The sequence below is a fragment of the Somniosus microcephalus genome, chromosome 9, assembly GCF_052327205.1.
Source record: "Somniosus microcephalus isolate GS21.2 chromosome 9, FLI_Smic_1.0, whole genome shotgun sequence".
Lineage (NCBI taxonomy): Eukaryota > Metazoa > Chordata > Chondrichthyes > Squaliformes > Somniosidae > Somniosus > Somniosus microcephalus.
The window spans coordinates 108701960-108715185 of NC_140995.1; the positions used below are offsets into that span (position 1 = coordinate 108701960).

The window sequence follows — 13226 nt, forward strand, 5'->3', positions numbered from 1 at the left end:
CAGAAATGGTTTCCAATACAATATCAATGCCAACAATATAACTGAGTTATTGCTGCTTTTCTGTAAATGCTTTCCATTAATATTTTGTAGAATGCCCATAATTGCACAAGGTATTCTAATAAGCCTTGTTAGTGAGTTGTACCGTGTTAAAATAACTTGTGTCATGCCCTCAAGATGGATCCCAGTACATGATTAGTCTTGTTCATAATATGGTCATATTGATGGGATACTTTCAATGAATACTTTGTAATCACACCCAAATTCTTTTTCATCTATCTCTCCAATATTTCTATTCACTGAAGAGAAGCTGATGGGACAGACCACCTTGGTTCCAAAATTTATAGAAGAAAGTTTAAAAAGCAAGGTTTGCAGTTATAATTGCAAAAACAATTGAAGATCATTTTTCTTAGCAGTATCCCAATACCATTTTGTGACAGCAGTTTTACACTGTACTTATGACACTGGGAGGCTGGAGAAGGACATTATTCAACAGTTTTTACTGTGTTTCCATTTTGTATACACAAAGTGACATTTTCAAAAATATTAACCAAATTTTGTTAACTTAAAGTTTTTCAAAGTTTACCACAGCTAGGCATTCCAACTTCATCATTCTTTTTATATATTCAGTGATTAGTATCATGAAGTTGAAATTCCTCCTGTTGATGATTTTTAACAAAAAAGTCACTGAGTACTAAATGAGAAATCTTGCTTTGTACTTCTGCTTTTTTGGTAAAATTAACAACAAAAGGAATTTTGTCTCCATGTTTCATGAAGTATTGGTATTGGTGCAACAGTGATTGGATAGAAATACATTGAAGTTGTAACACGGAAACAGATCATTTGGCCCAACCAGTGCACATTAGTAATAAAAACAGAAAATGCTGGAAATACTCAGCAGGTCAGGCAGCATCTGTAGAGAGAGAAACAGAGTAAACGTTTCAAGTCGATGACCCTTCGTCAGAACTGGAAAAAGTTGGTGATGTAACAGGTTTTAAAGCAAGTGTACGGAGAGGGGGGAGGGGAGGAAAGAGCAAAAGGGAAGCCTCCCAGTGTCATAAGTACAGTGTAAAAGTGCTGTCACAAAATGGTATTGGGATACTGCTAAGAAAAATGTTCTTCAATTTTTGCAATTATAACTGCCACTGCAAACCTTGCTTTTTAAACTCTCTTCGGAACCAAAGCAAGGGCTCCTTGGATGATGAGGGAGATTGAGAAGATGATGAAACAAAAAAAGAGGGTGTATGATGAATGTCAGGTGAATTCTTCAAGGGAGAACCAGACCAAATTCAATAAGTTGAGAGGGGAAGTGAAGATGAAAGTAAGATTGGTAAAGAAAGAATATGAGAGTAGAATGGTGGTTAACATAACAGGGAATCCAAAAATCTTTTGCTGGCATGTAAAAGCATTTTCTTCACTCAGAGGGTGGTAGGTTTGTGGAATTTGCTGCCCCAGAAAGCTGTGGAAGCTACATCATTAAATAAATTTAAAACAGAAATAGATAGTTTCCTAGAAGTAAAGGGAATTAAGGGTTACAGGGAGTGGGCAGGAAATTGGACATGAGTCTAGGTTCGGAATGGTCATGGCCCCGTGTAGCCTGGTTCTGCTCCTACTTCTTGTGTTCTAATTCTGTGTTAGATTTCAGGAGATGGTTTTATTCCTGTTCCTGGCTGGGGTGGAGATCGCCTTTACAGAAGGTAAGTACTGTAGAAAATATAGGGACAGAGTGATCTCCTGGACGAATTTCGATCGCCTAGATGGGTCGGAGAGGAATTTCCCAGATTTTTTTTCTCCGAAATTGGCCATTGGGTTTTTTATCTGGTTTTTCGCCTCTCCCGGGAGATCACATGGGTTTGGGTGGGATGGAGAGTGATAGAAGATTTGAGGTTAGGATCAGATCAGCCATGATCTTATTGAATGGTGGAGCAGGCTCGAGGGGCCAATTGGCCTACTCCTGCTCCTATTTCTTATGTTCTTATGTAAACAGTAAGCGGGTAGTAAGAGGCGGGGTGGGGCCTATTAGGGACAAAGAAGGTGATATATGCTTAGAGGCGCTGGTCAAGGCTAGAATACTCTGAGTACTTTGTGTCGGTGTTTACTAAGGAGGTGGATGCTGACAAAATATCGGTAGAAGTGGAAAAGGTAGAAGCAATGGAAGGGGTGAAAATTGATAGACAGGATATACTAGAAAGACTGGGTATGCTTAGAGTGGATAAGTCGTCTGGTCCAGATGGCTTGCATCCCAGGTTGCTGAGGAATTTGGGGGAGGAGATAGTAGAAGGGCTTGCCATAATTTTCCAATCTTTCCTAAATGCGGGGGAGGTGCCTGAGGACTAGAAAGTGGCAAATATGACACCATTGTTCAAGAAAGGATGTAAGGACAGTCCTAGTAATTACAGGCGGGCAGTTTAACATCAGTGGTGGGTAAAGTTTTAGAAACAATAATCAAGGAAAAAATTAACAGGCACTTGGAGAGGTTTAAGCTAATTAAGGAGAGCCAACACGGATTTGTAAAAGGCAGATCGTGTTTGACTAATCTAATTGAATTTTTTGGTGAAGTAACAGGGAGTATTGATGAAGGAAATGCAATGGATGTTGTCCACATGGATTTTAGGAAGGCATTTGACAAAGTACCACATAGAAGGCTGGTTAACAAAATTGAGGCTCATGGAATAGGTGGGTCAGTGTCAACTTGGATAAGGAATTGGCTTAAGGACAGAAAACAGCGAGTTGTGGTAAATGGCTGCTTTTCAGACTGGAGGATGGTAGACAGTGGTGTTTCCCAAGGGTCAGTGCTGGGGCCACTGCTTTTTTTGATATATATAAGACCTGGACATTGGAATACAGAGTAGAATTTCTAAATTTGCCGATGACACCAAACTTGGGGGTGTGGCAAACAGTGAGGATGATACCAATTAACTGCAACAGGACATAGAAAGGCTAGCAGAATGGGCAAACAAGTGGCAGATGGAATTTAATACAGAGAAGTGTAAGGTGATGCATTTTGGCAGAAGGAACAGGGAGAGGCAATATACACTTAATGACACAGTTTTAAAGAGTGTGCAGGGATAGAGGGACCTGGGAGTTAATGTGCATAGGTCCCTGAAGGTGGCGGGACATATTGAGAGTGGTTAGCAAAGCATATGGGATCTTGGGCTTCATAAATAGAGGTATTGAGTACAAAAGTAGAGAAGTTATGCTGAATCTTTATAAAGTGCTGGTTAGGCCACAACTGGAGCATTGCGTCCAGTTCTGGTCACCACACTTTAGGAAGGATGTGAAGGCACTTGAGAGGGTGCAGAGGAGATTTACCAGAATGGTTCTGGGGATGGGGGATCTTAGCTACAAGGACAGGTTGGAGAAGCTGGATTTGTTTTCATTAGAGCAAAGGAAGGGTGAGGGGTGATTTGATAGAGGTGTACAAGATTATGACCAGATTGGATAGGCTAGATGGGAAAAGGCTGTTCCCACTAGTTGATGGTACAAGGACTAGGGGACACAGATTTAAGGTTTTGGGCAAGAGATACAGGGGGGACGTGAGGAAAAACTTTTTTATGCAGCGAGTGGTGAGGACCTGGAACTCGCTGCCGACAGAAGTGGTTGAAGCGGAGACAATCAATGTTTTCAAGGGGAGACTGGATAGGCACTTGAGGGAAATAAACTTGCAGGGCTACGGGGATAAAGCAGGGGAATGGGACTGACTGGATTGCTCTACAGAGAGCTGGCACGGACTTGATGGGCCGAATGGCCTCCTTCTGTGCCGTTATGACTCTATGACTCTAAGGTCTGTGATAGGCTGGAAGGCAGGAGAGATTAAGAGACAAAAGGAGATGGTAATGGGACAAGTTAAGAAACAAAAGATGACTCTAAATGAAGTGATAATGGCAATGGCAGAATGATTGACAGCAGGCATGTGAGAGAGAAAAAAATGATAGGGGCAGAGGTTATGGTCTGAAATTGTTGAACTCGATGTTGAGTCCAGAAGGCTATAAAGTGCCTAATCGAAAGATGAGGTGCTGTTCATCTAGCTTACGTTGACCTTCATTGGAACAGTGTAAGAGGTCTAAGAGTGGGAGTGGAGCGGAGAATTAAAGCGACAGGCGACAAATACCTAGGCCTGCTTACATTAAGGTGCCATTATCACTATCCCTATCCTGGAACTCGCTGCCGACTGAAGTGGTGGAAGCGGAGACACTCGGGGAGAAATTGGGTATGTAGCGCCACCTATTAGCGCCTAAAGAGGGCAGTCAGTGGCTGTAGCGCCACTGGCCGCGCCTCCCGCGATATTCAGCGGGGGCGCTAATGGTGGCGTTAGCCTGTTGCGCTGCGCCGCCACCGATGACATCATCGGTGTGCGCAGCGCCCCGATCGCAATATTTGGTAGCGAACGCCGCTGTAGCGCCGTTCGCTACCCGCGCCCGGTTCACGGGGCCTTGCTGTGCCGGCAGTGGCGCAAGTTAAGGTGGAGGTGCGTGGCAGCCGCCTTTTTCGGCGGCCGTCTGCCAGCACCTCCGTCCCCAGCCTCCTGACCACCCCCCCCACCCCCCGCGACATTGCCAGCTGTTTCCCGAGAGCCCGGCACTTCTCCTTGGTGCCGGGCTCTTTTGCCGGCACTTGCGATCAAGGATCGCACTGTTGCAGGCCCCTCCCCCTTAACAATGGGAGGAAGGCCTGCAGTACCACAGCGTGCCGTGCCGCAGCGTGTGGCGCTGCGGCACGTTGCGCTGCGATATTCAGTTTCAGCGCCCCAAGAGGGACGCGGAGCGACTCGAGCCTCACCCCGTCTCCCTCTAGGGGCGCTGAAACTGAATTTCTGACGTTCGTTAATGCTCCAAACGCTGCGCAAAAATCAGCGCCCAGGCGAACTTGGCGCCTCAACCCAATTTCTCCCCCTCAATGTTTTCAAGGGGAGACTGGATTATGGTCAAATAATATCAATTATTGCTAAACTAATTTGTCTGGGTTGCCTAGTTTTTGATCCAATCTGATGCTGATTAATTTTAAATTGCAAATTGTTAGCTTCTTTCTCTGGAACTTTCAAGAAAGTTGGGCTATTCTCTGCAGTGACTGAGTATAAGAGGGAGCAGAGTATAATAAAAGAAATAAGATGTTACATCACTGAGGCAAAGGCGATGTTGCAGATGTTGGGTGTTGAAGAGTTTCAGCTCTACCATCCTTGCAAATGAAAAATGCATGGAGGAAAATAATCAGCAGCAGAAATAAGTTGGAGGGCATAAAGTGGAAGATTATGTTTTTAAAATAATCATAAATATTTACGTTTCTTTTCTTCCCAGTGGATCTATTGTCTGGTTATAACTTGGGCGCCATAAGTCATGATACAAAGATTGACTGGTTAGAACTAAATGAAACTGGACACAAGCTGCTTTTCAGAGACAAAAAACTTGGTGTAAGTTCTTCCTATTTTGTGTATTTTACAGTAAAATAGTATGTCTGTAAGTTTCACATATTGATACAACAGGCACTTTTGCAACTTCTGAATCATTATAAGAACAGCCAGTTTCAGTTGAATTGTGGCTGGTACGAATAAAGACTGGTACATGGTCAAGCTTGGGCTGACACTATCCGTGTTCTGCTGGGCATTTGGGGCTACCATGAGGAAAATGACTTACATGAAATTGACATCAATGTGGTGTTGGTAGAACAGCAATCTGGGGTTTTGGAACCATCGGTAATGCACGGGGAAGGACTGACTGAGAATATCAACATGACAGAGGGTCTTGACACTGGAATGATGCATCACTATCGGAGTCAAGATGACGGGCATTCCTTAGATTTGTGCTTCTCACAAAATTCACTTAATTTAAAAATAAAAGTGGTGGGTAAAGGAAATAATTTAAATACCATCTGAATCTGCACCACATACTAATTTAAATCGCAACAGAAGCAATGAGATTTTGAAAACTGATTTTCTTAAAACATAGTTTTTGGAATAAAAACCATTCTGCTCATGGCACAATGATTGTCTTCTATGCTGCAGCTGCACCTGTTTGATATAGAAGAAAACACAAAGACAACAGTCCTGAATTACTGCACCTATGTTCAATGGGTACCTGGCAGTGATGTAGCTGTGGCCCAGAACCGTGGCAATCTGTGTGTCTGGTACAATATTGATGCTCCAGAACGAGTTACAATGTTTCCACTTAAGGTAAGGAAAAGAATAGAATAAAATTATATAATATATATTTAAATGGAAAAACCAGGCATGCGTGGAAATTTGAATGGGCTGCACAGCCCATTAAAGGGACGTGTAACCCCCCCCAAAAAATTAGAGGGAACATTGGTGAGGGCCCTTGACCAATTTCAATTCCTAGTTGCGCCTACATATTTGGGCACTCGCTGCGCCAACTCTGGGCCTGAGAAAGAGCTCAGCAGAGTTTCTACCCCCGAGTCTCATACCTGTTAGACGATATCACCATTTCAGCTAGGTATTTCCCCCTCATAGAATTCTGCTATTTCAGGTCTATAATTGCACCTTGAACCTCATCCAACAAGGACAGCTTTGTACTGGCTGATTACTGTTGTGTATTAAGAATATCTGGCCTGGTCACCTCTGGATGAATCTCCAGCCTAGCACTGAATGCAGTAGAAAAGAATACAGCTTCTCCGACAAACACGTGGACCACCCCCATAGTTTAATTACTTGGTATGAGTGGAAACCAGAAATATTTTAGTTTTTAAAAAATCGGACAAATGGTGGAGGGCTTTGCACTATTAGTACTCCATCTAACCATTCTTGCTCCTTTTCATGGCAAACCTCACAAGAGCATATCCCAGTATGATTTTTTAAATAAACTTTCTACTTCAACCATTCCTTTGGCATCTACAAGTGAGATTGCAATTTTGCTATGTTTTGGCTATTTTTGTGTGGTGACCCCGTATCCACAAGGAACTGGGTTATGCTCATTTCGCAAACAACCCTTGCAGAAAGGGAGGTTAAATTCCATCATTTTGAGCTGGCTTGAAAACCAGGAGTTAACTTTCACTTTCGGTGGTGGCAGACCACTGGTGGTAGCGGATTGGCCAGCCGTTACACACTCCGCCCGATTTTCTTTTCCAATTATTGCGAGTTTTCCACCACTGCCGAAAGTGAAAATCATGTTCCAGGCCTCAAAGGTGGAAAGGTAATGTATTAACCCATTGTTCGATCCAGTATCTTGTGCAATATTGTTTGGCAAGTTAGGTATGCAGATATGCATCATATATATGTAATACTTGAGTGATTGAAATCCAATCTAGCCAAGACTAATTGATTTGGATGAAAATACCACTTTTCTGTTGGCTCTAGCATTCTTAGTCCTTTAAGGGGAATAAGTTTAGGCAATATCAACCTACTCTCTAGTGAGCATGTGTCTGTGACAAAAACTGCTCCTAATTTGACAATGATTGGCCACTAAATTGACAGTCTTGTTCAGTGAAGAAGCCACAAGGATGGTTAGTTACAAAGTGGGAGAAATAATTCTGTGGTGATGAGAATCGTGCTGTATTTTTCTTCGTTTGGGGATAAGCACAATGCTGGTTTACAATAGAATACTCTATATTCAGTCCATGCTGTATATGACAAGGAATGCTTGATGACAAAGGGTGCTTTTGGGTTGATGAAATATGGATGAGAAATCTTTGATTTGCCTGTTGATACCCTATTTCAGTTTCTTTGTCTTCATTGTCCTCATTACACTTCTGGCTCATATTATGTCAGCTAACATACTGTACAAAGATCTTAATGTGCATCACTAGACTGGTGCAATTTTTTGACAAACTTCTTTTTGAAGTGCCAAAATCTTTGACATATCAGAAATATAGTGAGCCTATAGAACGATGTATTTATCATCATTGTTCTTGTGCAATGTATTCTGACACCCTCTTGACGTTACATTTATTCTTGAAGGAGTTGACATTTCAGATAGTTTGTGTTGATCTCTCAAATTGTGCCGCAGTTTTTACAAAAACATAAATTGGGACATTGGGATGGGGTGGAGAGAGATCAAATAAATGAACCATAAATGCTTTGTTTGATATATTACCTTACTAGATTTAAAAATGTATGGCTGATTGACTGCTTTATTATATTTTTCTTTCTTTTCTCTACAGGGTGATATTGTAGATCTGGAGCGGAGTAATGGTAAAACAGAAGTCATAGTCACTGAGGGAGTAAATACTATTTCTTACACTTTGGATGAAGGACTGATTGAATTTGGCACAGCGATCGATGATGGAGATTACAACAGGTTGGTACTGAGCATTAACATTTCAGTTATTTGATATTGGAAGTAGGCTTTCTGAATTTTTTTTTTAAAGCTGCAACCGCAACTCCCTCGGATTATATTCAGATCAAAATGATTTGATATTCTATGTGGTATTTGAGTTTGCATAGCTTTCTGCAACAACAAAATTCTGCTTCGAATTGCATCTTTTGCACCAAGCTATTTTAATATTTTCAGGTGCAGTGCACAAGAATTTATATTATGTAGACAAAATGCACAATTTGTTTATGCACACAATACCTTGTATAATAGAAATTCTTTTGAAGGTACGGGAAATGATTAAAACATTGCATTAAAAAAAACTTTGGTCGGGGTTCCTTTTCTTAGGCCTTCAAAGAAAGAAAATCAGAGGGCATAATTGTAAGCATAACCAAAAATTTAGCTAATCTTCCCATTGGTTGCTCAGTTATATTGTTCCTTTGGCTTAAATTTTCTACATTAAGTATGGTTTGTAATTTGTGATAAATTGGTACAAATACCAGATCTGTGCTGGTTACATTATGTGAAGTACTGATTCTATGATGCGCATTGGCTGAGTCTACTCCTCTGGTCGAGAAACATGCTTTCCTATAGAACAGTGGAGATCAAGATGCAAGGTCCTTTCACTTAGTCCGTGGTTCCTTTCTTCTTCGCACACTTGTGCACAATGCAGGTTTTCAGCCTGAGCTTTTTAAAATTCCCAGGCTTGGAGGATTACAAAAGGCTGCTCCCTGATTGGTGGATTTAGACCAATGAAGCAACAACCTTTTAACATTAATCAGGAATCAAGTGTTTTAGGGCTAGGAAGTTTCAAGAGCTGAGGCTGATGTCTCTACCATGCAACTGTCTTCTGGATAGTGTTGGAGACATTGACAGAGGACACAGGCAATGGTGGTTGCAACAACAGCGGTGGTAGTAGACATGGACGAAAAAAGCAGCAATAACCATCCAGGACAGTGGGCAGCGGTGAACCAGACTTGTAAGTGAATAACAAAAAGCTAAGTAAGGTACAGATTCTTAGTGCAGGGAGGCTTGGATAATAAGTGTTTGGGGAAGGCTTGGAATTTTTGCATTTGAGGGGGCTCGCATTTTTGTGTATGGGGTGCGTCAGATTTTTTGTGAATGGGGGAGGGGGCTTGCATTTTAGTTTATGGTGCCCCTCCTTTTGATGTGATCGTATGCAGCCCACTCGTTGGTTGTGGCATATGGATGCGGCCTCCTGCTCCAATAAGTTGGACATCTCTGCTGAGCAGATTGATATAACTAGTTGAAAGACAGGAAAAAGAATACCAGTCCTGTAATGTACTCTTCAGTATATTCTAATATTTAGAGGACAATAGTAACCACCCCAAACACAGAAGTGCGCGCTCTCCCCGATATGCCAAACTTTCATCGTTCTCTTCAAAAAAATTAATATTTTTGACATCAGTTGTACTCCAGAACCCAGGTAGAGAGTAGCCGGGGTGAGATAAACACCTGTCAGATTTCCCCTACTTAAGAATGTCCCTTTCAGCGGCTGACTAAGAAATGACAGAACTATTGAACGCCTCGAACCTATTTTACTGATCACCTCCTTGTGTTCAAACTGGAGAAAAAAAGTCAATGTTTGGGGAAATACTTCGCTACTTTTCTTTCAATATGATGAGTGTAAGTATTAATATTTTTTCCAGGGCTACTGCTTTCCTGGAAACATTGGAGCTGTCATCAGAGACTGAAGCCATGTGGAAAACATTAAGCAAACTTTCATTGGAAGCCCAGCAGTTACATATTGCAGAGAGGTACTAATAGTTTGTTGTACAATTAGGGGAACCAAAGAGGAAAAGGTTTTGTTTAGCATAGTACAATGAAATAGATGGGCTGGTCTGATCCACTACACTCATTAAGAATTACAGTCTCGTGACTTTGTGACACTGCCACTCCTTTACTACAATAAATTATTTACAATAAATGCTGGCCTTGCCATCGACGTCCACAACCCGTGAATGAATAAAAGAAAACTATAATGTGGCTAACTAGTATATAAAATAAGTGTGAATGAGCATAGTTCCATGATGCCCCAGTCCCTCTGGTACCTTGCCTCGACGGCCATTCTTTACATGTGAGCCTAGATGGTGAGTATTTGCAGGCTGTTTGACCTTGGTGGGGGAGGCATCGCAGTAGATGCACACACACATGCACTTCAATCAGGGACCGCTTGAGAGCGATCAAGAGTGCAAAACCCTGCCGATTTCCTCCTGCCCCACACAGGGTGCCAAGTCAAATTATGGTACTTTCCCTGCTACTGCCACAGCTGGGATTAGATCATGAGAGCAGATTTGAGTTTATTTGGTCTATATAGCTCAGCCTCTCACAGCTGAGCTATGTAGGGAGCTTAGTATTCTCTAGCCTTTGTTACACTGCTGCTCCTTCACTGCCATAATGTGAATAAATTGAATATCAAATCCAAGTGAATGTTGTACGTGAACTGTTTACAATTAGCGAATCATGCGATTTATCTATACAAATCATCTGCATTCACATGTGTTCTGAACTCCATATCTAAATAACAAATTGAAATGCACAAGATGTTCTGAATATACAGGGCACAATAAAGGTAACTTTATCAATTACGTCAAAATAATCAAACTATAGTATTCCTATAATTTATTGGGGGAAAAAACTCTTGTAATTGAAAATGCAAACATTTGAGAATTCAGCTCAATCCATGTTGTAAAGTGAGACTTCTGTTTGCTTTATTCAGTTGTGGCTGGAATAGGAAAAGTCCAGTAGTTTGCTGCTGATTTCCTAGGCATGTTACCAAAAGCTCACCTCGGTCTCAAGACAATGATAGATATTGGCCTGGATTTTGCGGTAATAATAACGGTGAGGCTATCGGCGCTCACTGTTATTATGGGATAGAGCGGACAGCAACTTCTGGCGTCTGCACCGGAAATCCGGAGGCTGCTGTCAGAGATACTCCATAGTGCGCTGTTGCAGACCTTGTCAATAGAATTGGCATTGAAATCATTGCAACGGCGTGAACTTGCTGTACATAGAGTCATAATGACATAGAAGGAGGCCATTCAGCCCATCAGATCTGTGCCGGCTCTCTGCAGAGCAATCCAGTCGGTCCCATTCCCCCGCTTTATCCCCGTAGCCCTGCAAGTTTATTTCCCTCAAGTGCCTATCCAGTCTCCCCTTGAAAACATTGAGTGTCACCGCTTCCGTCGGCAGCGAGTTCCAGGTCATAACATAAGAACATAAGAAATAGGAGCAGGAGTAGGCCAATCGGCCCCTCGAGCCTGCTCCGCCATTCAATAAGATCATGGCTGATCTGATCCTAACCGCCAATCCACTATCACAGAACCATCTCCTGCATCTAACAGAATTAGACACACTAAATAGGAGCAGGATCAGGCTACATGGCCCCTGGGCCCGCTCCGCTACCCACAGGGCCATGACCGATCTGAACCTAGACTCATGTCCAAATTCCTGCCCGCTCCTCGTAACCCTTAATTCCCTTTACTTCTAGGAAACTGTCTATTTCTGTTTTAAATTTATGTAATGATGTAGCTTCTACAGTTTTTTGGGGCAGCATATTCCATGGACCTACCACCCTCTGAGTGAAGTAGTTCCTCCTCATCTCAGTTTTGAAAGAGCAGCCCCTTATTCTAAGACTATGCCCCCTAGTTCTAGTTTCACCCATCATCGGGAACATCTTCCCTGCATCCACCTGATCCAACCCCTTTACAATCTTATATGTTTCAATAAGATCGCCTCTCATTCTTCTGAACTCCAATGAGTAGAGTCCCAATCTACTCAACCTCTCCTCATATGTCCATCCCCTCATCCCCGGGATTAACCGAGTGAACCTTCTTTGTACTGACTCGAGAGCAAGTATGTCCTTTCTTAAGTATGGACACCAAAACTGTACGCAGTATTCCAGATGCGGTCTCACCAATACCTTGTACAACTGAAGCAATACCTCCCTATTTTTATATTCTATCCCCCTAGCAATGAAAGCCAACATTCCATTGGCTGCCTTAATCACTTGCTGCACCTGCATACTAACCTTTTGAGTTTCGTGCACCAGGACCCCCAGATCCCTTTGTACTTCAGTACTTTCCAGTTTCTTGCCATTAAGATAATAACTTGCTCTACGATTTTTCCTGCCAAAGTGCATAACCTCACACTTTCCAGTATTGTATTCCATCTGCCAAATCTCTGCCCACTTACTTAGCCTGTCTATGTCCCCTTGAAGGTTTTTTATGTCCTCCTCACTCACTACTTTCCCCCCCACCTTAGTATCATCTGCAAACTTTGATATGTTACACTCGGTCCCCTCCTCCAAATCGTTAATATAGATTGTAAAGAGTTGGGGACCCAGCACTGACCCTTGCGGAACACCACTAGTTACTGATTGCCAGTCTGAGAATGAACCATTTATCCCAACTCTCTGCCTTCTGTTAGATAGGCAATCCTCTATCCATGCCAGAATATTACCCCCAATCCCGTGATTTTTTATCTTAAGCAATAATCTTTTGTGTGGCACCTTGTCAAATGCCTTTTGGAAGTCTAAATACACTACGTCCACTGGTTCCCCTTTATCCACCCTATATGTTACTTCCTCAAAGAACTCCAGCAAATTTGTCAAACATGACTTCCCCTTCATAAAACCATGCTGACTTTGTCCTATTAAATTATGATTATCCAAATGTCCTGTTACTGTCTCCTTAATAATGGACTCCAAAATTTTACCTACCACAGATGTTAGGCTAACCGGTCTATAGTTTCCAGCCTTCTGTCTACTGCCCTTTTTAAATAAGGGTGTTACATTAGCAGTTTTCCAGTCTGCCGGGACCATTGCCGAGTCCAGGGAGTTTTGGAAAATTATTACCAATGCATCCACAATCCCTACCGCCACTTCCCTCAAGACCCTAGGATGTAAGCCATCAGGTCCAGGTGATTTATCCGCCTTGAGTCCCATTA

At 42.3% G+C, this 13226-nt stretch overlaps 1 protein-coding gene across 2 annotated transcripts in view; it reads left to right on the forward strand.

Moving 5' to 3' along the window:
- The window catches only part of ift172 (intraflagellar transport 172), a 179456-nt gene that overhangs the window by 43132 nt on the left and 123098 nt on the right, over window positions 1–13226 (forward strand). For both annotated transcript variants that reach the window (XM_085996985.1, XM_085996986.1), the window contains 4 exons: window positions 5292–5404; window positions 5996–6163; window positions 8107–8243; window positions 9929–10036. In XM_085996985.1, the coding sequence (XP_085853111.1) occupies window positions 5292–5404; window positions 5996–6163; window positions 8107–8243; window positions 9929–10036 (526 nt within the window). The remainder of the gene's footprint in view (window positions 1–5291; window positions 5405–5995; window positions 6164–8106; window positions 8244–9928; window positions 10037–13226) is intronic.